We start from the raw sequence: 27,006 nt of genomic DNA, 5'->3' as shown, positions 1-27,006 counted from the left end.
AGATGAATTGCTCATATATTGTCATGGTGATTCTTATACTGTACCTCTTCCATTTCAAAGGATTCTCTGGCCTGTCCCTGACTTCTCTTCCTGGGTAAGACAGGAGGAAGATGGAGACCCTCCTTCAGTGGCTCCAGCCTAGTGGGTGCTGTGTCCTGGGAGACAACAGAACACATCAGGGTTATCCTCACAGATGTGTGCGGAATTGCGTTTGCGTAAGGACGCGCTGTGATTGGCCAGTGCACTTGTGCAAGTACATGCTGTGATTGGCCAGTAGCAACTTTGAGTGGCAGTTGGGGAAAACCCTCTTGCCCGAATATGATTCACTATTCTGCGCCTATTGGGTTTCAACTCGAACAGGGCTCAAAATAATAAGCCAAAGAAAACCCACTTTAAACATAAACTAAATTATTAAAAAACGAATAATAACCTGAGAACACGTCTGTGTGGAATCATCTGGACCATGGGTGCCTTGCTCCTCAGCTAGGGGCATCAGACCAGCGCTCTCCTGGTCAGTGCCTTGCTCCTCAGCTAGGGGCATCAGACCAACGCTCTCCTGGTCAGTGCCTTGCTCCTCAGCTAGGGGCATCAGACCAGCGCTCTCCTGGTCAGTGCCTTGCTCCTCAGCTAGGGGCATCAGACCAGCGCTCTCCTGGTCAGTGCCTTGCTCCTCAGCTAGGGGCATCAGACCAGCGCTCTCCTGGTCAGTGCCTTGCTCCTCAGCTAGCGGCAACAGACCAGCGCTCTCCTGGAGACTGGATCGCGTCCGCTTCAGTGGCGACCTCTTCTCACCGATACTGGTGGCAGGGGTGTAAAGTAAAAAGTACATTTACTCAAGTACTGTAGTTAAGTGCATTTCGTCGACTAAAACTATGATGAAAAATGTCTGTTGACTACCTTTGAATACCTTTTTTTCTAAATAAAAACTATGCTATGGCGACACAAACTATAGGACTAAAATATATTGACAATGTTGTCATCAAATAAAAACTAGACTAAACTGTTAGTAAGGCACTAGTGCAGAGAAGAGATACAATGCCGCCGAACAATATCGCAGAGACAGTTTGTTTATTTTCGGACCACAATTCTTATATGACACAATTCTGAGATGACTCAATGTTATAAATGACTTCCGCGCCCCAGGGGATGAGTGAGTGACGTCAGGACTTCTGTATTCTATACTATCAAAAGAACAATCTGCATTAAGTAGACAGAAATGGTGCCCTCTTTGAATGAGCATTATTCAAGTTTGGTTTATTCTCGAAATTACACTGAGTAATCAAACTCATTTTCAGTGAGGACCGATTCTATTAAGGTAAGATTACCTGGTAGCAGAAGTCTGTGTTGTGTCGCTGAGGTCGGTGGAGGCTCCCTGGTCCGATGTGGGCTCCTGTGGACAGTGGTGGACAGGAATAAATGAGCGTTGCGCCTGTCACAGACATGTGCAGAACAAGTTATGTCAGGAAACTCAGTGCTGTTGCCCATTGGGCCGCCTCAACTCCACGCCGTGCACATCCATCACACACTCATTTCATTCTCAGACCGCTCTATTTAATCTGGAGGTTTGTACTGCTCATTCCTGCTTGCATTTGTTGCTGTCTTGCTGCTGCACTGCTGCTGCACTCACCACTGCTGCTCACAGTTTGTAGAATGGGTACAGTTCAAACAAAATATGCTACGAGGATAAAACCAGAAAAAAGCACTAAGACATCAGGGTCCTCCATTTTCTATTAATCAGAATATTTAAAGACATACAAAAACATCTATATGCTACGCTATTGTTTTGACGGGTGGGCTGGTGTGTTTTCAGTCAAAAAGATAATAATAATTTTAAAGAAATGCGTGTGCATGTGCGCATGAATATTCACACGCTCCGGGACCTACTAATTTACAAATTAGCAACTAGGACATGGAAATATAATAATCAATCAAATATATACACTTTTGGAGTTTGGTGTGTGTGTGTGTGTGTGTGTGTGTGCGTGCGTGCTTTGTGCGTTCGTGCGTGCGTGTGTGTTTTTTTCCAAGCACATAACTTTCACTCCACAATATTATTTCAAATAGAATTGGTGTACTTTTGACTCCACTGCATTTCTAGGATGGGACTCTTGGAACGCGATGTTACATATTTGTGTTCATTGTATTCAAGAGGGTTTTATTCATAGTATATATTTGATGTTATTTGGAGAGTAAGCTTCACCTCTCAGCCTCAGGTCCTGTGTGTGTGTGTGTGTGTGTGTGTGTGTGTGTGTGTGTGTGTGTGTGTGTGTGGGAGGAGACCTACCTGCTTCGTTCTGACATCCCTCAAGCTGAACCAATCACAGAGGAAGGCCGTCCACCAAATGGGGCTCCAAAATGTTGGTGTTCCCTTATAGTGTTACAGTACCTCTGTCTCAGTGTTCAACACAAATGTTATGTCCAGTCATTTATAATTTGTAAGAGCATTACTTCTACATGTCCTATAGTCTATTTGAGTATGGGCGCCAGTTTTGGTAACGTTGTGGTAATCTTTTTGATTAGGTTACTTAGATTAGGATAGTTAGTTTGAATTAGTGTTAGTTAGTATTTTGAATTAAGCTTTTAGGTTTAGTTTGTTTTGAATGTTTATTTGATTTCCCCCATATGTCATTATTTTACTTTAAAATACTACTGTAGCAAATCATGGTTGTTAGGACTGGCCTGGCTAAGGATTGTAACACCTAAACTATATTACAAAATATATTATATTATGAATTAAGACCTATTTCAAATATGATTGATTTATTGATTGATTGATTGATTGATTGTTCATCATCATGCATTAATTCATGCATCATTCATCCATTAATGAATTAATGAATTAATTAATATTAATTCATTATTCAATTAAATCATCGTTTGATTTTTAATTTCAACACAGCAATGCATTGACATTAAAAATAAGAAATGTACCGTTGTTGCTTGCTGCTGTACGTTCTGCATCTGGCCTAGGGACCTCTTGGAGGCCCGGCGCAACATCGCCCCCATGTGGCGACGCCTCTCGCGGGCCTCTGCGCTCTGATCCTGATGAATCAGAGGAGCTCTGGGTGGGGAGGCGGGTGTAGCTCCGCCTCCTCTCGCCAGCGAGGAGAAAGCCGTGGTCACCTGCTGGAGGACCTCCAGCTGCCTAAAACGATCTGATGGAGAGAGAACCAGTGTTAATGTCGTCGACTAAAACTATGACGAAAAATGTTTTCTCCCCACCCTTTTCTCACAGACTAAACTAAATAAAAACTAAGTTTATATTTGGTTGCGCTTGGCAGTTGCACTTTGAAAATAGCAGATCTATAAGCTCACACTGCGTCACATGCACGACATGTTGTGAGTTTGTACATCTACAGTATTATTTTTTATCATTCAACCAACATTCGTAATGCCTTCAAATCAGGCATTACGACTGCCAATATCAGGGTTCTCCAGTTGTATTAACTAGTCTTTGCCCGTTCTGATATATTTCAACTTGTATAATATATTTGTGTGTGTGGGTTTTTTATGAATAAAAACAGCAGTATAACGTGAAAGTAGTCAAAAGGTATCGAAAAGTATCAAGGACCCCCAGTTTGACATGCCCCACAGAAAGTATGGACAGTCGCACAGGTAGCCTACTCCCAAATATATTTGGTAAGTCGCGTAGATCCAATTGCAGGTGCGTTTGCGTCCAAAATGATCTAAATTTTTAGGTTTGGCTTGAGAGAACTCATGACATTTGCAACCTGTGATGTTGTGAGCTTGTAGATTAGCTGTTTTCGCCGGGGCGCGTGCTATAGCCACTTTGTGTGTGTGTGGGGGGTGGAGAGCTAAGGAGAGAAACACACACACACGCGCGCGCACAGCAAAAGTAGTTTTGAAAGTTTACGTGGGCTGTTGATGTCGGAAGAGGTGGAAGTCAACATGTGAAAGCAGCAGTGGATAGGCCACTGTTTATTGTGTTGCGGAGGGAGCAGAGGAAGCATGACAGTGGGGTTACACCGAGAACAGTGGCCTGTGATGCAGGTGTCGCTAGGGCGTGGAGGTGTGAGTCTGCGCGTTTTCCCATGTAAGTATATGGGGAAATTTTAATTCACTAATAAATTAAGTAATCATTGATTAATTTGTGAAATGGGAAAAAGTGCTTCGTTAAGACCTCCATAATATTCTGGTCAATGCCTGTGTGAAAAGTGGGAGCGATTGGTGCAGGCAGTGAGGAGCTACGACAGTGTTTCTGACACACATTTAGACAGACAGACACACATTCAGACATCCGTACGGTGCTAGCGGTAGGCGGTTAAGAAAACACAGAGTCCCCGACAGATAAGCATTCAGTTGTGAGCGTGCTATTCAGTGGGTCACGCAGCCACGTTGGGTGCGCGCAGGGCTGTAACCTGTCGTTGTCAGTGTCCAGGCTTTCAGCGTGGATGTAGCTCATGTGTATGGCATGGCGAAGGAGGTGGTTGAGGAGGGGGCGGACACTGAACAGTGTGGTCTCGAAACAGCACGTGTGTTCACGTTAACATGCACCCGTCGAACTGTCAGAGCTGGCTTTCAGGTGCCTGTGCCACGCAACCCCCGCGTTGGCCGCGATGCTTCCCCAAAAAAGTTATGTCGACTGACGCAAGAGTGTGGGTCTGATGCCTGCCTGGGGGCGGTGTGAAAAAGGGGAGGTGCGTTGGAGAATGCAAAGGGAATGTTGTGCGGAAAACTGTGTCCCAGTATTAAACTGTGTCCGTCCCAACATGCATTTCACTGGTGACACTGGTGACACGTGATTTACGGGGAGATGAGTTGTTTTTGACGCAAATTAATTGAGATGATTGTTAGAATGTTTAGCATGTGAGGTTGGAGGACAGGGCTGCGTGGCGCTAGGTTCCGTGAGGCTGTCCGTGTGTCGTGGCGTTGTAAGGAGGCTCTCGAAGCGAGCAGCTGTCTTGCTCTATGCTAAGGAAGTATACAGACAGACAGCTGTTCTTGAATTTAGAATAGATATATGATTACAGTACTAGTAATGGGATTACTCACTGCCAACATCAGGGTTCTCCAGTTATATTAATATAAGATTACAGCACTAGTAATGGGATTACTCACTGCCAACATCAGGGTTCTCCAGTTATATTAGTATAAGATTACAGTTACTAGTAATGGGATTACTCACTGCCAACATCAGGGTTCTCCAGTTATATTAGTATAAGATTACAGTTACTAGTAATGGGATTACTCACTGCCAACATCAGGGTTCTCCAGGTCCAGGCGGTTCTTCTGGGCCTCCAGGAACACACTGATGTTGATTCCTCTGGCCTTGGACTGGAAGTTGATGAAGCGTGCCGGGATGCGCTTAGAGATGTCTGGCTCATCACAGCCAAAACCCAGATCCAACAGAACTTCTTCTGGGTCATCGTTCCAGAGCTGCAGAACCTCCATTACACTGTGGGACATTTTATAGAGAGTAACCTTCATCACACTGTGGACACACACCCACGCATGGCCCACGCACACACATAGCCTCACTAGGAATCGGACGATAATCATTATTATCGTTTATCGTGATAGAGAAACGCATTTTAAGTTATGGTCCGTTGACTATCATTGTGCACGTTCATGTTATTGGGGCCATGACACGTGAACGAATGTTTCATACGTGAACACGCACAAACGGCACAATGATAGTCAACGACCAGCGCGTTCATGTTATTGGGGAAATCCATCCCAGAATGTTCCTAGGAGTGAAATCGCCTCATGCGCTTTTGAGCAACTTAATGCAAGTGGATGGGAGGAGGAATCCGGTGCCGTCTCCATTCATATATACTCTAAGGACGCTTTCCAAGCAACTGGCAAAAATGGAGATATCTTAACCTGAGAGGTGTAGAGCTGGAGTTTAAACTGTTCCACCTGCTGAGAGCTGGACTGTTCCTGGATATCCTGCAAGACATGGACACACACATGGACACAGACATGGACAAGATGTAAAAATTAGTTTTTTACAGAAACAACTAATCTACAAGCTTACGACGCATTGCGATTCAATGCGTTGCAAGCTTGTAGATTGGCTATTTCCATAAATATGTGATTTCTTTGTATACTTAAAGATGTAGTGCCACAATTTTTGTATTTTTCCAGTCTATGAGGTGACCGTACTTCATTAGACACCCTGGAGTTGTTTTTATGTGCAATGGTGTATTAACTTTGTATTTAGGGTTTCTTCCTGGAGGCTGAACCCTTGACAGTCAAACGGGCCAATGAAGTAAACAGTATTATAGTGACACCACACTATCAGCCCCTCCCCTAACCCCACCCCCTTTATCATACAACTAAAGCTGTGGGTGCAGCTTCAGTTCAGGTGGATCACCACCCATCACCACCCACCAGGCAAACCAGGCATACTTAATGAACTGGTGGGCGTGTCCACATAAAAGCATGATTTTAACAAATACTGTACACTTTTTGGAAAAAGTTCTTCCCCCTTATATTGTAATAATAGCTGATGATCATGTTTTAGGGTGAAAAAAAATGTAAGTACTTTGTCATGCTGTGAAATGTACTTAACAATAATACCATCTGGACAGAGAAGTACAACTTTCAGATGCCAAAAACATCACGTTAATAGATTTGTCCACTCAGACAGCCGTATTTATGTAGTTTTTCGCTGCCAGCACCTTGCTGCTATGCATTAATGGTAAAGATGAGTTGAAAGTGCTCCTCTTAAAGGTAGGGAGTAAGTGACATTTATTTTAAAATAAGTGTTAAATAGCTCTATTTTCTGAGCTCAATGTTTTTTTAACTCTGAGAGTTACAGACCCGTAATGGTCCATTTCGTTCCATTTGTACACTCTCAGAGTTAAAGGGTCCATTTAGCATTTGTGTTGCACTCTGAAAATAGCAGATCTACAAGCTCACAACAATCTCACAGCGTATTGTGAGCTTGTAGACTCCATCTTAGTCTGTAGCACTTGCTGTAGCACTTGCATTAGCCTCAACAACCTTACAGGCGTATATGCAAAGGCTAAACGTATGTAATTTAGATAGCATTTTATGTAGACATAGCACTTTATAATGTATACTCAAAGCTTTACTGTACTGTACTGTACTGTACTGTATTCTACTGCTAAACAGATGCTAGGTTCTTAGCTTGCTTATGATTCTTGATGACTCTTTATGTATTTGATGTATTACCATTGTGTTGTTCGTGCTTACTGTAAATCGCTCTGGATTAAGAGTGTCTGCTAAATGCCTGAATTGTAGATCTGCTATTTTGTGGAGGAGAAAAAAATAATTATAATGCAACTTCCTGCATCATGAGTACTGTAAGTAAATTGATTTGAAATGGATTGATTTGATAATCATTACTTTTGTACTTTCACTCAAGTCCAAGTTTGATACAAGCCTTTCACATGCAACAGTAACCTACACGGCAGTATATTGATACAAGCCTTTTACATGCAACAGTAACCTACACTGCAGTATATTGATACAAGCCTTTCACATGCAACAGTAGACCATTACAGGTCTGTAACTCTGAGTGTCCAAGAGAGAATCAAATGGACCTGTTCCATGAATACCCTCTCAGAGTTAAGGGGGTCTTTGGTCCAAATGGAACCAAATGGACCAGTTCCATGAATACCCTCTCAAAGGGGTCTTTGCAAATACAGCATTTAAGAACCACACTAGTACGAGTTGGACTCTTAACGTGCCATAGTGTCATAGTAAATAAGTGTCATCTGAGGAAACCTGGAGAGTGACATTCAGAAATCGGGTCTTATGATCAAAATAAGAACATTATACTGGTGTGTAAAAAAGAAAATCAAACATCTGCCACGGACAAGACCAAGACTACTGCCACGGACACATTTGACACACACAGGGGTCTTGATAACTGATGACTCCACCCCCCCCCCACACACACATACACACACACCTCCCCCCGGCTTTTACTTACATCGTGGAGCACGGTAGTCTCGATCGGAACCCGACCGTCGACTCTGGGCTGTTCTTGGATAATTAAATACTTCCGAGGCAGCTGATTCATATTGTCCAATGTTGAGCTGTCTAAGTATTGTCATAACTTTCCTAGTTATCTTTCGCTTGCCATGCAAAACCACCGGCCCACGTGCTACCAGGGACATGCCCAGGTGTGTGTGGAAAGTAATTAACTACATTTACTCAAGTACTGTACTTGAGTGTAATCTGTAGGTATAGTTACTTTAAATGAGTTTTTCAGTTTTTTTACGATATGTTGCGCTTATACTGCATGTCAGAGATAAATATTGTGTTTTTTAATTACACTAGAATTATTGGAAAACATTAGTTACTAGTTACTTTGTAGATTTAGATTATTAACACATTACAACGTAATCCCTATATTACACTCAGTCTATTACAAATATAACAAACTACGTGCTCACAAACACCGCTCATAAAATCATATTGTTAATTAATTTCAAAATATTTTGAGAATTTCAAAAACAAAATTTGAAACGGAACATTCTGCATGATGAGTAGACTACATTTACTTTTGCTACTTTAAGTACATTTTGAAACCAATACATTTGTAATTTCGCTCAAGTAAAATTTTAAATACAGGGCATAACCCTATCTATCTTGTGGTAATTTTACTTAAGTAAAAAAATACTTTCTGAGTACTTCTTCTACCACTGCAGTCTTTCGTTGGTAAGCAAGAATAAGCAACGAGTCAGGTGTGTTTTTTTTATTAAGATATAAATATATAAATAAAGGTATATAAATAGGTAATCCTTCCGCTTGCTATGCAAACAAAGCTGTGTGGAAGTGACCAGTTGGCCTCGCTTACATCCCTCGGAGGAAGAAGTACTCACAATGCATCACAATGTTGTGAGCTTGTAGATCAGCTATAGCCAAAGTATAAAATAGGGCTTAACTGGTTAATGGATGTGTGGTAATAATAATAATCAAAATCTACAAAGTAACTGGAAATTAAAGTTTTCAAATATCTGTAGAAACCTACGTAATTAGTCAAAAATATTACTTTTTACTATAGAAACTTAATAAAGTGTTAAGAAATGGACAAGTAAAGTAAATGTTCCTCAAAATTGTACTTCAGTATAGAACTTGAGTACATGTACTTATTTTCCAGCAGTGTCAGGGAGGGTGGTGTAAAGTTGTATTTGCATGGTAAATATAGGGTTGGTACCTGTTGGCAGGTGCATGTGTAATCCTCCACTCGGCCGTACATGGCCTTATATCAACAGCCATCAATCATCGAAGTGAAAAGTGCTGAGGCAGACCTGGTCTCACGTAGCCAGACAGCTATTACATAACCTCCAAATGCTATAGTCTGGAACTACACCTCCCAAAAAAAGGTGATATGGAATAGAAATAGAAATAGCTAATGCTGGCTGGTAGGCTAGCTGGCATTACCTCAGGTACAACTATCCAGTTGTGATAAAAGTACTTACAATTTGTACTAGTAAAAATACTGCAATATAGAAATACTCTGTTACAAGTAAAAGTCCGGAATTCTAATTGTACTTAGATTCAGTTTGGAGGAGTTTAGTGTCTAAATCACCACCTCTTCTAGATTTCTTAATTTGATCAATAACTGTGTAAGACAGATCTGCTATGGAGTCTCTCCTATATGGTACCACATCAATACAACATGGAATTGTGGACAGAATCATATTCAACAATAAAGTATTGGGTCTGAGAGGCAAGATCTCATGAAATGGTGGTCCGCGGCTCAAATGCTGAATAACTAATGGACCTTGATATGAAAAAGATTGAAAACAACTGTACTACAGTATGACGCATGCTGTGGGCTATGGCAAGGAACCACATATGAAGGTGTTAATATGGAAGAGTTGTCTGCCAACAGACAACTTAAGCAAATGTTTGATGGATTCCAGACATGTCTGGCATGTCTCATATCACATCGCACACACACACACACACACACACACACACACACACACACACACACACACACACACACACACACACACACACACACACACACACACACACACACACACACACACACACACACACACACACACACACACACACACACACACACGCACACACACACACACACACACACACACACACACATCCACACGCACACACACACACACACACGGTCACACACACAGTCACACGCGCAAATGCACACTTTTGTATTACTATAATTGTGAGGACATCCACATTTCAGCAAGGCAGGTGGATTAATGCCATTTTTACATTATTTGTAATTTATTTTAACCCTAACCCAATAGGAGAAAATAACCAACCCCTTTCATTTGTGTTTTGATTTGTTTATGTGCTGAAAGAGTGACTTGACGTGGATTGATGTACACCCCTTGGACATGATGCCACCATGTCAAATTATGTACAAGTACACCCCCTGGTAGGGCATTAACCAAACGTGATTTTTGATAGTCGACTCGACTACCATCAAAATCGATTTATAGTCGAATAGTCAGCGGTAAAATATGATATTTTTTTCCATCCAATCAAGCATTAAAACATCGTGTTCTGAAACAGACAGTGAGTGAAGGATTAACTGCAAAACAGAGCCGGTGAATGCAGGCAGAGTGGAATAGTAAGAGAGTGGCGACACACTTTGATCTCACCGCAAAGCGGGTACCTATATGGGCTATAGTTCCAAACATTGGAACTATCCCATTGAGATAGAATGAGCACTTCCGCATTCCATTGTTACAGTGGGAGTCAATGCTAGTGTCGCCACTCTCTTACTAGATTACGCTGAATGCCACTCTGATTGGCCGAAATTTGCTCAGCTGTTTCAAATCAAAGTCCACAATGACTCACGGATGGACGCGTTGTGAGCTTGTAGATCTGCTATTTTTTGATGTGCAAGACCTTTCTACGGAGCAGCATAGCATGTTTCGTTGTTCACATTAATGTTTGTTCAGTTGGAGCGGGGAGGATGAGGACTGAACGATGCAATGTTTTTCATACAACCCTAAATGTTCAACAACAAGTTACAAGTTGAAACTTGTTGTTGAACATTTAGGGTTGTATGAAAAACTGTGGTTGTAACTTACAACCACAGTTCCTTTGGTTTTTACAAGGAGCTACAAGCTAGGAGGAGGTTATGATTACGTTTGCTAGCTAGCAGGCTGCCAGGCTATGAATCAGATGATCAATTACTTAACTCCATCGCGACTATTATAACTATGACCGTGCGTTTGTTTTTAATAATGCCTGCAATTTTGTTGGATAAGCATGAAGAAACATGAAATCACGGCAAGAGCTGGATAATATTAGTGAGGAGGAACTCCTGCTATACTTTACTGTACCGGACGACACGTCTCCAATCTAACTTGTTGAACAAACTACAGTAATAAACTCACCAATAGTAAAAGTATTTACACACTGTAGTTGTCCCCATTGAGCGAATGGGGACAATTCTACACGAGTGAGGGTGACGGCAAAACCCACGTACAGTAGGCTTGTATATGATATGAAAACAATCAGCCAGGAATGGATTAGTACTGAAGTTGGCGAACTACCAACAAAACAACAGAGCTCACAGCTGCATGTCTGCTGTAGAAAAGAAAAAAGAATCAAAAAGAATATTAAAAATAATATTAACGATTACTCGATTTTTGATTTTCAGTGTTGACTACCGTTTTGCTAGTCGACTAATCGATTTTTATGTTAATGCCCTACCCCCTAGAATGTCACATGATGTACAAGTCGTCCTGGACATGACTCTATAGTATGTCACATGATGTACAAGTCGTCCTGGACATGACTCTATAGTATGTCACATGATGTACAAGTACACGTCGTCCTGGACATGACTCTATAGTATGTCACATGATGTACCCCCTGGAAATGACTCTAGAATGTCACAGACCAATCCAACCAAGTGTCAATTAAGCAGGGAGGCATTGAGGCCAGTTTGTCTAATCTTTGGTATATGACATAGCTGGGAGATTGAATCCCTGTAGTCACATGGCACTCTACCCGCCACAAGGCCACAAAGTCATGTGGCCTTGCGAAAACATGGGTAGACATATCTCACCTATATTTGGAGTTAGATCATGACAGTTAGATCATGACAAGGTGAGTACACAACCCAACCTCTACCAAACTGACACTGTGCTTTAAACAAATGTTTGATGTCTACCAGGCAGCCCTCTCTCTCTCTCTCTCTCTCTCTCTCTCTCTCTCTCTCTCTCTCTCTCTCTCTCTCTCTCTCTCTCTCTCTCTCTCTCTCTCTCTCTCTCTCTCTCTCTCTCTCTCTCTCTCTCTCTCTCCTCTCTCTCCTCTCTCTCTCTCGCACGCAAGTATAAAGGTAATTTCAATCTGTCAATCTTCCTGACATACTGTATCTTGAGGGGAAAGATTTACATATTTATATATATATGTAAGGGTGCTATAATTCAGGGGTGCCGTGGATGATAAATGAATTTACAGAGGTGCCCTGGGCCAAAACAGTTTGAGAACCACTGTTCTGGCTATAAGCGCTGCAATGTGATGGCATTTACAATGCTCCTGGCACCATACAGTGGTCTCCCTCCTCGTCTGTCTATTTGCTTGTATTTATTTAGACATCTTGTTAGGCTTTCACTGTCATCACATCGTTCCATTTTACAATACAGTGACAGAGCTTCCCTCTCTCTACAGCAGTGGTTCGTTTCACAACAGGTTTTTCCTTGGAGCGCCCACCGGGACCCCCCGCACGCACGCACACACACACACACACACACACACACACACACACACACACACACACACACACACACACACACACACACACACACACACACACACACACACACACACACACACACACACACACACACACACACACACACACACACACACACACACACACACACACACACACACACACACACACACACACACACACACACACACACACACACACACACACACACACACACTTTTGAAGTGAAACAAATGGGGTTGACAGTTCATGGGCACCTAAGGATACACATGGCGCCTCCTCCACACAGACAAACTGCCTCTCACAGCCGAAACAGAGCAATATTTGGAAAGTTGTTTGGCTTTGCTCTTTGTCATGCTAGCTATTGTTAGGCCACTTGTGGTCAGTGTATGTAAATTACATGGCACAGGATTCCAAATATCAGTATGTAGAATATGCAGTACATCTGTACCCAAGGTTTGTGTTTGTGTTTGTAATACACACACACTCATATATTGTTTATTTTTTATTTTTTATTACGTGCCCAAGTTATTGATGGCAGGTTGAAATTGGATCAAAGCAAGTTATGATTCTGTGCAAAATTCTGGCCTACCTCCAAACACATGGCCCTGTGTGATCCTCATTTCTATAGCACCTTTACTCAAGGCGCTTTACATAGATGTGCATTATATCACCCATTCATACACCGATGGCGGCGGAAACCATGCAAGGCACCAACCAGCACATCAGGAGCAATTCGGGGTTCAGTGTCTTGCTCAATGGGTCAGGACACTTCGACACTAACTCTGGGGGACCTGGGTTCGAACTGGCAACCTTGTGGTTACCATCCGGCCACTCTACCCCTGAACCACCGCCGCGGTTGGAAGGTTTCCAAACATTCTGTGCGAACCTTGTTCCATGACTCAAGGTCAGTCAGTCCACAGCACTCAAATGATTCACAATGCAGCCACTTTCAACAGAATCCCCTAAATACAGTGGGTCGATTCAGACCTAGCTACATTTCATTGGTGTGGTCTGGGTTCTACACTTAAAAACAAAATGCATCACACTCTGACACTATTTCAATATTTCCGTCATGCACCACCATTTTATGACAAAGTATTAATCAGGCTCCACAACTATCTGACTTTTGTCTGCTGTGATTTATTTTATTTTTTCAAAAATAAATAAAAAGGTGAAGTTTGACTGCTGAGAAGTTCCTTACCGCAGAAGTTCACGGACAGTCCTGGCTCCTCGTTGTGTACCATGTAATTCCTGGAAGCTCTTCACTCCTTGTTCCCCATATAAAGAAGCTGCGGGGGAGAAGAAGTAAGAAAAGAGGGATTGGGTCTCGTTATCTCAAAATGAACCCGACAGGGCAGCCATAATATATATGGACAACATGCACCAAGAGAGGAGAGCTGGTGCACGGGAGAGAAGGCACTCTTGGAGAGAGAGGAGGGGGGTGCGTGGGGGGAGACGACATCCCTCTTCTTTTTGGATTGCGTCAAGTCAGACTCATCCTCTCTTGGGACAGTGTCAAAGGAGAGACCGGTGCGCGAGCTATATTAGGCAAGTTTCTAAAAGTTCTCTCTCTCTCTCTCTCTCTCTCTCTCTCTCTCCCTCTCTCTCTCCCTCCCCAGAGGGGTTTGTTTGTCTTTGGACAGAGGCCTAATGTCTCTCTTTCTCTTCAAGGTTGTGGCTCCTCCATTTGAGGCTGGCATTTTGTCAGGGAACAAGTGCGCTCTGTGCGTGTGTGTGTGTGTGTGTGTGTGTGTGTGTGTGTGTGTGTGTGTGTGTGTGTGTGTGTGTGTGTGTGTGTGTGTGTGTGTGCGTGCATGCGTGCGTGCTAGCTCCCTCTCTGTCTCTGTCTCATATAGATTAGGTAGTATTTTGTTTTGTCAAATGTGTTCTGTTCAAAAAGCCACATTCAAGACCACCCAAGGACATTTCACCTTAAATAGGTAAATCACCAAAACATTGCATTAGCGTGATGACAGGCTGCTGTTTCTGCACTATTAGGCTATGTGTCTCATTCCCTGCTGCTTTCATTGGTTTCGTCGTGTTCCCGTCATCACAGTCCCATCGTAGCTCACCTTTATGTGCGCTGTCATCTCTGCCGTTATGTAACAGCTTGACGAAGCAAAGATAACGCACTATAGACTAGTGGTTTTAAACCTTTTCATATCAAGGTCCATTATTTATTTGTTATTTGATCCCCGGACCACCATTTGATGAGATTTAGCATCTCAGATCCAATACTTGTATAGATAGATAACAGGCAAACATTGATAAATAACAATTCAACTAATAATACAGATGTTTAACAATAATTTAACTCTTGAGAAGGTAAACTGAATGGTTTCATTTTAAAGACCTACAGTATAAGGGTCCATTTGGTTACCAACTCTCCATCATTTGTCAAGGAAAAACCCCCATACACAATTTGTGCTGCTAAAATGTTCCAGATTTAAAACCCAGGGTGCTGATATTGTTTGTTTTGTATATTTAACACTCTGCTAACTCTGTCAACAGCGTCAACAGGCTGGACCTGCTAAGTAATGTACATGTACAGTAGGCGTAGCCTATACTGGCTGATGTTCTGTAGCGGCCCAAAGAGAACATAAGCATTACTTAACATTGTGGAGTTAAAGCGGTCAGTGGACTGAAAGCTATACTGCATACTTTGTCCTAGGACACAAAGCCCTGTGAGCTCTCCTGCAAGCATGGCCTTAAATCACCCCACTGTGTCACACACTGTGCCTTTAAACCATGTGATGGACTGATCTCTATGTAAACACCCTGCTGTCTTGTCTGTCTGTCTGTCTGTCTGTCTGTCTGTCTGTCTGTCTGTCTGTCTGTCTGTCTGTCTGTCTGCGTGTGTGCGCGTGCGCGATCGGCATACAGTTCAGGCTGTTACATGTAAAAGCTTTTAGTGTGATGTTGTTTGAGTCATTGAGTGAGTGTAGAAGCTGTTTGCTACTGATTAGCATTGATAGTGTTGTCACCAATGAATGCATGCGCACATATGAATGGAACCATGTGACACTGTTAATTGCTCAGGGAAGAAGACAGGGTTGAGCAAAATGTTTAGCTTATCTTAAAGATACTCAGGAGGACAGTACGTGGCCTAAACTACTTATGCAAAGTGAGTGACGCCCACAGAGCCACAACACCAGATCTGGTACCCCCCAAATTTTAGACAAACATGGGAAAATGCACTTTTGTAGATTAGCTTTCAGTGCTAACTCCTACTAATTTCAACCCCAGCATTTCATGTCTCTGGTTCCTTCTTGGTTTTTTTTGCTTTTGTGTACCTTGCGCCTTGTGTGAAGCACTTTGTAAAACATTTTGTTTACCTTCAATGCCCAATGCCAAGTCATCTTCACTGCTCAGGTTCCGCCTTAGAGGCTCTGTAGAGGAAACACACACACACACACACACACACACACACACACACACACACACACACACACACACACACACACACACACACACACACACACACACACACACACACACACACACACTAATTATATGTCTGTGTTGTATCTACCGGTATCTGCGTTTTTCTAACACCAATAAAGATCACATCAGGAATAGTATATTCATATTGTTGCGACCCCAGGTCGCATTTACTATGAAAACCTACATCTCCCGTCCGTCAGTTAGTCACCCCATACCTATATGGTCACGCCTCGTGACATCACACCTCCATTATGGTCACGCCCCATGACATCATGCCTCCATATATGGTCACGCCTCGTGACAGCACACCTCCATTATGGTCACGCGTCACGCCTCGTGAGTCGTGACACATCACGCCACCATATATGGCCATCTTCATATGAAGATCACGACAATGACCTCATATAAACCTGGATAATAGGCATACATGGAGAAGACTAGATCATCACAAAGATCTGCATATATGGAGCCGGCCAGCAACTCTACATCTGACCTCAAACCTCAAACCCTTAGATTTCCATATATGGAGCTGACCTGATCTGACATGTCAGAACAGGTCCTTCCTGTTCTGACATTCCATATGTTGGTCTGACCTCATCATACCCTGTACACTGAAGACACGGTCCATATATGGCCAGTACAGAATTCATTACATATGTTGATCTGACCTCCCATGCCAAAGCGCTCGCCCAGCAGTCTGCAGTCACCCAGGCGGATGCGTGCACGCCACTCGCTTCTCGCCCTTTAGGGCTAGGTCACTTCTCGCCCTCACGGCGTCTTACTGGTAGAAAATGGATACTGTATATATATATACAATATGGATAAAGGGAGTAGAAATGTGACGTCAGCGAGGGGGGGGGGGGGGGGGGCAACAACATGCGCCCGCCAAGCTGATCCTCATAATAATAAATGTCTCTGCCTGTGCGTGCGTCCTGGAGTTGCATACGGGCCCATGTGGATCTGCAGTGCTCAGAGCTGCAGAAGCCCTCTTCCCTGCCTGGTCTATTTAGCACCAACATTATGACAAATCAATGTTATTTTGATGCCGATCTGCACGACCAAACGCGGTGCTCTCGTGGGGACAGCACAAGCATCTCATGACCAAACGCGGTGCTCTCGTGGGGACAGCACAAGCATATCATGACCCAACGCGGTGCTCTCGTGGGGACAGCACAAGCATATCATGACCCAACGCGGTGCTCTCGTGGGGACAGCACAAGCATATCATGCAGCCAAATGTCAGCAGCACCCCATGCATGTGTGGCGACGCTGTGGATGACGGATGAGGTCTGTGTTCGTGAACATTAACTAGATATTTGATGACTACACTGTGAACGGAAATTGGAATGAAAAGAGCAAGACTTGGACTCCATAACGCACAAGGACAAGCTGAACAAAAGGAAAGAGAGCGTTATCTCAGCAAAATCGGGGACATTGACAGTCTCGACCCGTATGACTGGACAGAAGTTGCTTTCGATCTGCTATCAGATCACCACCATACACAAGCAGGGAAATGAAGAAAAAACAACAACACAATCTGAGTGATTTGCCTATTGAACACTCAGTGAAGCGTGAACAGTCAAAAAAGGGGGGAAATGAACATACAAAGGCTATTTGGTGACATTAAAAACAAAGTGGTTTGTGGGAGGTATAGGGGAGAAGATTTATTAGAAGATTCTGAGGGAGAGAGGGGAGACGGAGAGAGAGAGATAGAGAAAGAGAGAGAGAGAGAGAGAGAGAGAGAGAGAGAGAGAGAGAGAGAAGCAAAGCAGTGAGTTAGTGTTGCCATGGATATGTGCAGGGTGGTGATTTGCATGTTGTTTGAATGGGTGGCCTCAGTGTGTGTTTGTGTGTGTGTGTGTGTGTGTGTGTGTGTGTGTGTGTGTGTGTGTGTGTGTGTGTGTGTGTGTGTGTGTGTGTGTGTGTGTGTGTGGGGGGGTACAGTCCTCTCCAATAAACAACATGGAGATCACTGTATATCAGTATATATGTCCATATGGGCATACTCCCTCTTTTGTACCCTTATATGAAGCTGACCGATGTGGAACTTTGGTTGTTGTAGAACTGGTTCCGTTCTTTTCTATTATTTTTATTGTCAATTGTTGCCCACGTGATAATGTGAAAAATAACGTTTTTTTGTCATCTAATCCAATTTGTTACCTTAATGGAACCAAACCGTGGAATTGTCTCAACTGTAATACAGTAATAGATGATCTATAAGCAGTGGTGGAAAATAATTACAATTAGGCTACTCGTGTAGCCTACTGTATAATGGTACGGTAGGTACTTTTACTTCCTTGAGTACGTCCATTCTTTACCTTTTTTAAAAAAAACGTTTACTCCACTAGAGGCTAATATTGTACTTTTTACTCCACTACAGTTGAATACCTTAATCGCTTGCCCCAAAACACAGACGGTATTCACCTGGTATTCCTAAACGTAACCTCAGTAAAACTATACCTAAACCTAACCTTATTCCTAAACGTAACCTCAGTAAAACTATGTCTAAACCTAACCTTATTCCTAAACGTAACCTCAGTAAAACTATGTCTAAAGTTAAACCTAACCTTATTCCTAAATTGGACAGGACCTGTGATGTCATGCCGTACTTTTTATTTGTGTTTTTTATTAAGGTCATTAAGGTCCACAGAATGAGAGGCCGGCTCTGCCGGAAACACTGCGAAAACAAGTTATGGCCATTTTTGTATACCACACCATACTGTAGAGTGTAGACAACCAATATAAGGCAACATTTCCCAAATTCATGATTCTGAATCTATTCCAAGCATTAGTTTTGCATGAAAAACACTCCTTGGCCTAAATTCGGCCATAGCCACTTGCCAAAATGTGCCCAAATGTGCTGACCTCATCACTTTTGTGCTGACCTCATCACATTTGTGATGACAGCTATGGCCGTTTTTAGGCCAAGGAGTGTTTTTCGTGCAAAACAAATGCTTGGAATGGATTCAGAATCATGAAAATCCCCTAATTTGACATGTCACAATTGTAACATTCTACTTAAAGCATGATGAAATTTGGGAAATCCCCAATGAGTCATAGCCAATTTGTTTCTTGTGTTTATAATCCTCTTCTTAGTAGACCTTGTACTTGAACTGTACTTTTATGTGCTCTTTTTTGCAAACTGCTAATAAAGTCAATCAACAATTCAATGATCCTTTAAGCCCCATTTTATTGTTGTGCGATGTGACGGGTTGTTAGCTTCTCGATCTGGGGGTGTTCAAGTAGTTACAACATTTTCATAAATTCTACTCACCATCAAAGTCAAACAAGGGACTCATAAAATCACAGCTTTCAGCGAAGTTTGCAAAAGATATTACGACGTGATACGACAGATCAAAGAAAGGTGTGTTTTGAAGGTGGAAGCAGCATTTCAAGAGGACACAACATACCTGTATGGTGTTCTGTGCTGGGAGGCAAGGAGGGTTTTGCATTGTCATCGTCTCTGTAAACACACACACACACACACACACACACACACACACACACACACACACACACAATGGTGCATCTTGATTAGAAGGAGGGACATCAGGAAGACACAAACACACGCACACAACACCTTGATTAGAAGGAGCCAAGGAGGGACACACACACACTAGTAGGCACATGTACGCACTCGCACGCACACACACACACACACACACACACACACACACACACACACACACACACACACACACACACACACACACACACACACACACACACACACACACACACACACACACACACGAGAAAAGGCTGAAACAAAAAGGCTTAAGTGCTTATTTCCATTGTGGCCATTCGCGTGCAAATGAGTGTAAACTGGTTCCATGTGTCCACTCTCAGAATTACAGAGCTGCAAGGGTCCATTTGCTTCAGAATGTTCAATTATTTAACTTTGGGACCCTCTGGAACACCCTTAAGGACACCCGAGTGTCCTTTAAGGGTGTCCCGGACCCCACTTTGAGAACCACTGGTTCAAAATTGTGGAAGTAACAAAGTTGTGGAGCTAGAGTAGGGGTGGGCAGCATGTCTTTTTTGGCCCTCTATGTATTGGGCCACACAGACTTTTCCACACATTGGACAACTGACTAACTGTAACTAAATACATATAGTGCTGAATATGAATTTGGTAGACATGGCAGCAGATTGCACGCGTATGCACGCACGCACGCACACACGCACGTACATACACACACACACACACACACACACACACACACACACACACACGCACACACGCACACACGCACACACGCACACGCAATAAGATACTCAGACATACTCACTTAGTGAGGGTTGTGGTTAGCCACTCTGTGACACTGTCACGTCCTGCACTTCCTGTGTGACAATGACAAGTTATATTACGTAGTGAGAAAAGAGACGATCTAAGTTAACAAGCTGATGGCTTTGTACTGTAGATCGGTGCTTCTCAAAGTAAAAAGATTAATCCAATTAATACAATGAAATGATATTATTAATGTGGATGTCAGTGCAGTAGGCCTACATACCCTGAGTATCACTGGGGTCTTGTGTTGTGTGGGAGCCAGTGTTGGTAAGGGCGCTATGGATCCTGGACTGAGTCTCATCCAGGTGTGTGTTGGTGGTAGGGCTGCTGTGGGTCCTGGACTGAGTCTCATCCAGGTGTGTGTTGGTGGTAGGGCTGCTGTGGGTCCTGGACTGAGTCTCATCCAGGTGTGTGTTGGTGGTAGAGCTGCTATGGGTCCTGGACTGGGTCTCATACAGGTGTGTGTTGGTGGTAGGGCTGCTGTGGGTCCTGGACTGGGTCTCATCCAGGTGTGTGTTGGTGGTAGGGCTGCTGTGGGTCCTGGACTGAGTCTCATCCAGGTGTGTGTTGGTGGTAGAGCTGCTATGGATCCTGGACTGAGTCTCATCCAGGTGTGTGTTGGTGGTAGGGCTGCTGTGGGTCCTAGACTGGGTCTCATCCAGGTGTGTGTTGGTGGTAGGGCTGCTGTGTCTGGGGACGGTCCATCTGGTTCTGGAGGTTACCAGCGTGGCTCTCTTCTTCTCCACTGTAGCTCCGTCACGTGACGCCATGGCGATGTCACCTCACAGCGTACAGCATGTGATGTCACCTCACAGCGTACAGCATGTGATGTCACCTCACAGCGTACAGCATGTGATGTCACCTCACAGCATGTGATGTCACCTCACAGCGTACAGCATGTGATGTCACCTCACAGCGTACAGCATGTGATGTCACCTCACAGCGTACAGCATGTGATGTCACCTCACAGCGTACAGCATGTGATGTCACCTCACAGCATGTGATGGAAAGTTACTTTACTCAAGTACGGTCATCAGGTCACCTCACAGGAGCTGATGAAGGGAGACACACAGACACAGACCACCAGTGTTGGGGGAGTACAAATTAATATTAATTAAATTACGTAGCCTATTACTTATAAAGTAATTACAAGTTACTATTTGTAACTTGTAATGCAATGTAACTTCTACTGATTGACTGATGGATTGAATACTTTATTTAATAGTTTGCAAAAAAGAGCACAGAAAAGTAAAATTCAATACAAGGTCTGCTAAGAGGATTTATACACAAGAAAGCCTATTGGCTTGTTTCCATTGGGGTCTTCATACTCAATTCACTACCGCAAGTTATCGTTCTTGCTACAAACCTCCTGCACATGTTACATCTTAATAAATAAGGAGCATGTTTTTTTAAGCAAAGATCTTTAACGTAGCATATAACTCCTCCCTGTCAGGAGAAGCGGCTTGGACTCCTCATGCACTGAAGGAAGGAAGCATGAGGTCAGTCTGTTGCTCTCCCCAGGTTGGCAGAGGGAGTGTAGCGCGGCGCCCAGGATTACTTTTTAATTAGACAATTGACACATGGGTGGGGGGGGGGGGGGGGTACAGTGAGTGCACAACTGCATATGCATGCACAAACGCCAATAGGCTAAAAGTTCACAGAAAAGTCCAGAGGTTTGTTTCCATTGTGCAGGTCCTTAGGTCCTATCTCCTTAATATTCAGTTCATCAACAGAGCATATCAGTAAATAAAACAGTTATTAGGCTACATGACATACCACTAATGTTTGAGTTTAAGTGAATAGCCAAGCCAAATACACGCACAAACACGCAACAACAGAGCACTTAATGTCTTACCTGTCCTGTCCGGTCTTGTCCAGCGGTTAGCCTACTGATCCAATTTCACATGGTTTGGCAGCAGGGCTGCTCCTTAATATCCTAAAAAATATATAAAGCCATTAATAGACACACGTGCTGCCTGCAACCCATAAAACCCACAGAGGTGAGACAGTCCTCGGACAGCAGGTGTCTCTAATACAATCCGTAAACTTCTTAAAACAGCCTCTGCACCCAGAGTGTGTGTGAGACACACTGACACACACTCACAAAAAGAAACAGTTCAGTTCACACAGCGGTTATCAGTCACTAAACATGACGTCACAACGGCGGAGGGTGGGGGGGGGATATGCTGATGACCGCAGCTGGTGCCTCTCTCTCTCTCTCTCTCTCTCTCTCTCTCTCTCTCTCTCTCTCTCTCTCTCTCTCTCTCTCTCTCTCTCTGGCCCTACAAGGAAACACACACTTCCTTAACATAGCCTACTTTCATAACTTCCTCCTCCTCAAATGTTTCATTATCAGCTGGGAACACAACAGGTCTGTCTGTGTGTCACACACACACACACACACACGCACGCACGCACGCACGCACGCACACGCACACACACACACACACACACACACACACACACACACACACACACACTCCATGCCCCATCCTCTCTCTCTCTCTCTCTCTCTCTCTCTCTCTTTCAAGGAGGCATGAGAAGAAAACATTAATTATACATAGGCCTACCATACATACATGTATACATACATACGCACACACACACACACACACACACACACACACACACATACACATGTATGTATACAATAAAAGTATGTCTGTCAGAAATAGGTAGGCTATAGGCCTAGACGTGTACAAATATGAAAGTTTATTGGTATAAACGTTTTAACTGTAAATACCCACTTTTTAAAACGCCATTGACAATGAAGGGAAAATGTACGTCATCTATCTTGTCCCTAACACAAACATTAAATGCCATTAACAATAAAGATAATTTAATGTTTGTTTGTTTTACATCACCATTACATCACCTAATCAACATGAGTTAGACTTTAATATATTAGCGCCCCTGCCTCACTTCACCTTTTTTACTATCTTCTCCCCTCCATGAATTAAGGAAAGAAAGGAAACAAGCCATAGCTTTCTTGGGTTTAAAACAGCATCTGTCTAACTAGATAAAAACTCACTTCACGAGGGGCGCTAATAAAGTCTCTCGATCATGTTGATTAGGTGATGTAATCGTGATGTTAAAACAAACGGTGACAAAACAAACATTACATTCTCTTTGTGGCATGTAATGTTTGTGTTAGGGACAAGATGACGTAAATTTTCCCTTCATTGTCAATGGCGTTTTTAAAACAAACATTGAACTAAAAACAAACATTAAACCTGTATATATGTCTGCCTAAAAGTACAGTAGGCTACTTGTTAGAGTTAAATATTTAGCTGGGGACCTGGAGTCTTTCACAGACTTACAGTGCCACCAACAGGGTTAACATCGGTATATATATATATACTGAGAGAGAGAGAGAGTGAGGGAGGGAAGACCGAAGACCTTGCGGCCTTGTTTCCATTCGGGTCCTATCCACTCACACATGACATGAATAATAAGTTAACACAGTAACAGTAAGTGATATAACAATAATAATTTAAGGCAACATATACATTTCCTCTAAACATGAAATATACAGTATTCACAGGTTGGGGCCGAAGGTTAATCGGAAGGGGATTATTATTCGCACAAAGCGGCTGATGCGATCACCTCCTCTCCCTTTGACTTGCTGACAGGTGAATTTTTAGGCCTGTCTTGAAGGAAGCCAGTGATTTGTTTGTTTTGAGCAATGGGGGGGAGGGCATTCCACACCTGGGTAGCAGTGCTTTGGAAGGTGAATTTGCCCATATTTGTTTTATAAATGGGTGGCACCAGATCGTTGTTCACGCTCCCTCTAGTTTTATGGCTGTGGGTGTTGCTCACTTTTTAAAAGTAATTAGACAAGTAAGTGGGTACTGAGGGCATGGAGGTTAAAGTTGCATTTACAATTTTGAAAGTCAGGCCCATCTTTAATTCCTTGACTCTATCTTCCACCCTGAGCCAGCCTATGCTGTCAAAATGCTCTGCATATAGGTGGGTCATGGGCCCTAGGTGAAGAAGAAGTCGGATTAGTTTGTTTTGAGAAGTTTGAAGCTTGGTTTTCTGTGCCATTGAGGTGCTAGGGAACCAGGACGTACAAGCAAAATGGGCAGTATGAGGGCTCCAGCTAAGGTCCTAAGGGCCCTTTGGTTAATAAAGGTGGAGATTCTGGACAAGAATCTTGTCCTTTGATTTATTCTTTTAATCGCCCTTGATGCCATGCTATCTCCTGTCAGTTTATTGTCAAGGATACATCCTAGATATGTGACCTCTACTTTGCTAGATATGACTGTCATCGACACAGACCTTACAATCCTCTACATTTGTCCTACTCAGGGAATGGTTGGACCCAAAGAGGATGGATTCCGTTTTACCGAGGTGTAATGAGAGCTTGTTATCGGTAAGCCAGGTTCATATTTTGGTGAGTTCTATACTAAGAGCCTCCTCAACCTGCACTTTGTTTTCTCCCGAAATCAGGAGTGCTGAGTCATCGGCAAACAAGAACAACTGACAATTACATGCGGCGCTCATGTCGTTGTAGGAAGAGTAATGGCCCTAATATGCTTCCTTGGGGAACCCCACAGTTCACTGGGAGGGGGGAGGACATGGTTCCAATAATGTCAACCATTTGTTCTCTACCTTCAAGGTAGGACCTCATCCAACATAGTGAAGTACTATCAAAACCAGTCGCCTTCAGCTTGTCCAGTAGGATCGAATAAATTACTGACCAAAATAAACAAAAAAACGTGGTGGTGGTGTTTTGTGAAAACAAAAAGGTTAGTTAAAAAACCATCAAGCTCTATGTATATTGTGAGTAATCATTGAGTGCTTGTTCAATAAGATTGTCACATCACAGGGATTCTAGTTTTACTGCAGGAATGAATTGCCCTGTACCTCCACTGAAACACCAGCAGGGGGAACCATATGCTTATCAGTTGCACTTGGAGCCAGTTTTCTCAGGGAACCAGTCACCCAACATTTGAGAGGACCTGTGATGTCATGAGAAACTTTTTATTTGTGTTTTCTATTAATTTGGTCATTAAGGTCCACAGAATGAGAGGCCTTCTGCCGGAAATATTGCGGGGAAAAAAAGTTAAGGCCATTTTTGTATAATTATGTGTGATACTGTGATATAAAATAGTTTTTTTTGTTTGTTTGTTTTTCCTTATTTTTTTTAATTTAAGTCCTCAGTAGGTTGTGTGGGCTGTCAATACATTATTCGTAGATACACAGAACACATTTCAAATTAAGAAATACACTCAAAACCTAGCCATTACAAAAATGCACCAATTTTTGGATTTTTTGCCAATATTTTCATCCTTACTTCAATAGAAATCAACGGAGCCAATGTCTCATTATTTTCAGCAATCTTTATAATCATTCCACACAAAATATTATAATAACAAACCCAAATCAATGGATCTGTGGTGACTTAATTAATTACTATTTACATGTAGAGGCCCCAAGAGGGATCTATGTGCACCCACCTTATCTATTTTTCTAGTTTGGATTTGTGGCATCCATAGGACCTTTAACATAAAGAATTTGATGATCCAAAGAAAGAAAGTGGTCCAAAATGTGTGTAAAATGTGGCAATCTCAAATTTAAAGGTATAGTCCAAAGATAGAGTGGAGGGCCACTGCTACAATAGTTCAATAGCCAGCTAGTGCATAGCATACTGATTGAGTCAGTCAGTCAGTCAGTCAGTCAGTCAGTCAGTCAGTCAGTCAATGTCATCAAACCTGATGATAGACTTATTTACAGTCGTTTGAGATTACAGTTACCTAATATGAAAAACTGCCTACTATAAATAATGCAAGTAAAACTGTTCTTGAGAGTACACTTTTACATTTGCGCCACAGCACATGGGCAATAAGTTATAATAATTATCATCTGACAAGACAAAGTCATAACGACAGCATGTTTTAAAAGAGTGAACCACGTGCATAAAACTAATGTTAAAAAACTTCAATTAAAACCAACCCGCAGCTCCAACTCTATTTACGTTTACATATATCATTATTTTTTGTGTTTTTGGATTGTAGAAACCACAGCTATCAGCTTTTCCATGATTTAGTTTTGATTCTCCATTGACAATCATTTATGACCTTTCATCTCTACATAATGACATTGACATAGCCACACAGATACGGCACAGGAGCACTGCGTTCATTGGATGGATGGATCTGTTGTTTGTTTCCTGTGTGTTTTTGCTGTTGTATTTTTGTGTTTTAGCTTATACAGGGTAGCATTAATTGTCTGTGCAGCACAAGAGTTGTAAAATGAGCTATATAAATAAAGTGGATTGGATTGAACCAGATTTGTTGATTGATTGGTTAACAGTTTGCAAAGACGCACAAAAGTAGGCTACATGCAGTTCAATACAAGCTCTGCTAAGAGGATTTTAAACCCAAGAAAGCGCTTGTTTCCATTGTGGTCCTTTGTATTCAATTTATCAAAACATTTAATGACAGACGCGAATATACAATACTATGCAAAAACCTCATATAAAATCGGAAGCAAAAAAAAAAGTGAACCTATATGTGTGTGTGTGTGGGGGGGGGGGGGGGGGGGGTGCGGTGCAACCCATTGCAAATTGCCCTGCCCATTT

The 27,006-nt window shown here is 42.7% G+C and overlaps 1 protein-coding gene across 1 annotated transcript in view; it reads right to left on the bottom strand.

The window, feature by feature from the left end:
• The window catches only part of itprid1 (ITPR interacting domain containing 1), a gene marked incomplete at its 5' end in the record, with an annotated part of 38,533 nt that extends 22,052 nt beyond the window's left edge, over positions 1-16,481 (bottom strand). Inside the window, 9 exons of the mRNA XM_080789547.1 lie at positions 45-155; positions 431-797; positions 1,326-1,429; positions 2,285-2,368; positions 2,932-3,155; positions 5,214-5,416; positions 5,845-5,910; positions 13,887-13,974; positions 16,439-16,481. Coding sequence (XP_080645673.1) covers positions 45-155; positions 431-797; positions 1,326-1,429; positions 2,285-2,368; positions 2,932-3,155; positions 5,214-5,416; positions 5,845-5,910; positions 13,887-13,974; positions 16,439-16,481 — 1,290 coding nt within the window. The remainder of the gene's footprint in view (positions 1-44; positions 156-430; positions 798-1,325; positions 1,430-2,284; positions 2,369-2,931; positions 3,156-5,213; positions 5,417-5,844; positions 5,911-13,886; positions 13,975-16,438) is intronic.
• Positions 16,482-27,006: the final 10,525 nt, after the last annotated feature.

This window comes from Protomyctophum bolini, assembly GCF_963924005.1.
Source record: "Protomyctophum bolini genome assembly, chromosome: 2".
Lineage (NCBI taxonomy): Eukaryota > Metazoa > Chordata > Actinopteri > Myctophiformes > Myctophidae > Protomyctophum > Protomyctophum bolini.
This window is presented reverse-complemented; position numbering and strand designations above follow the sequence as displayed.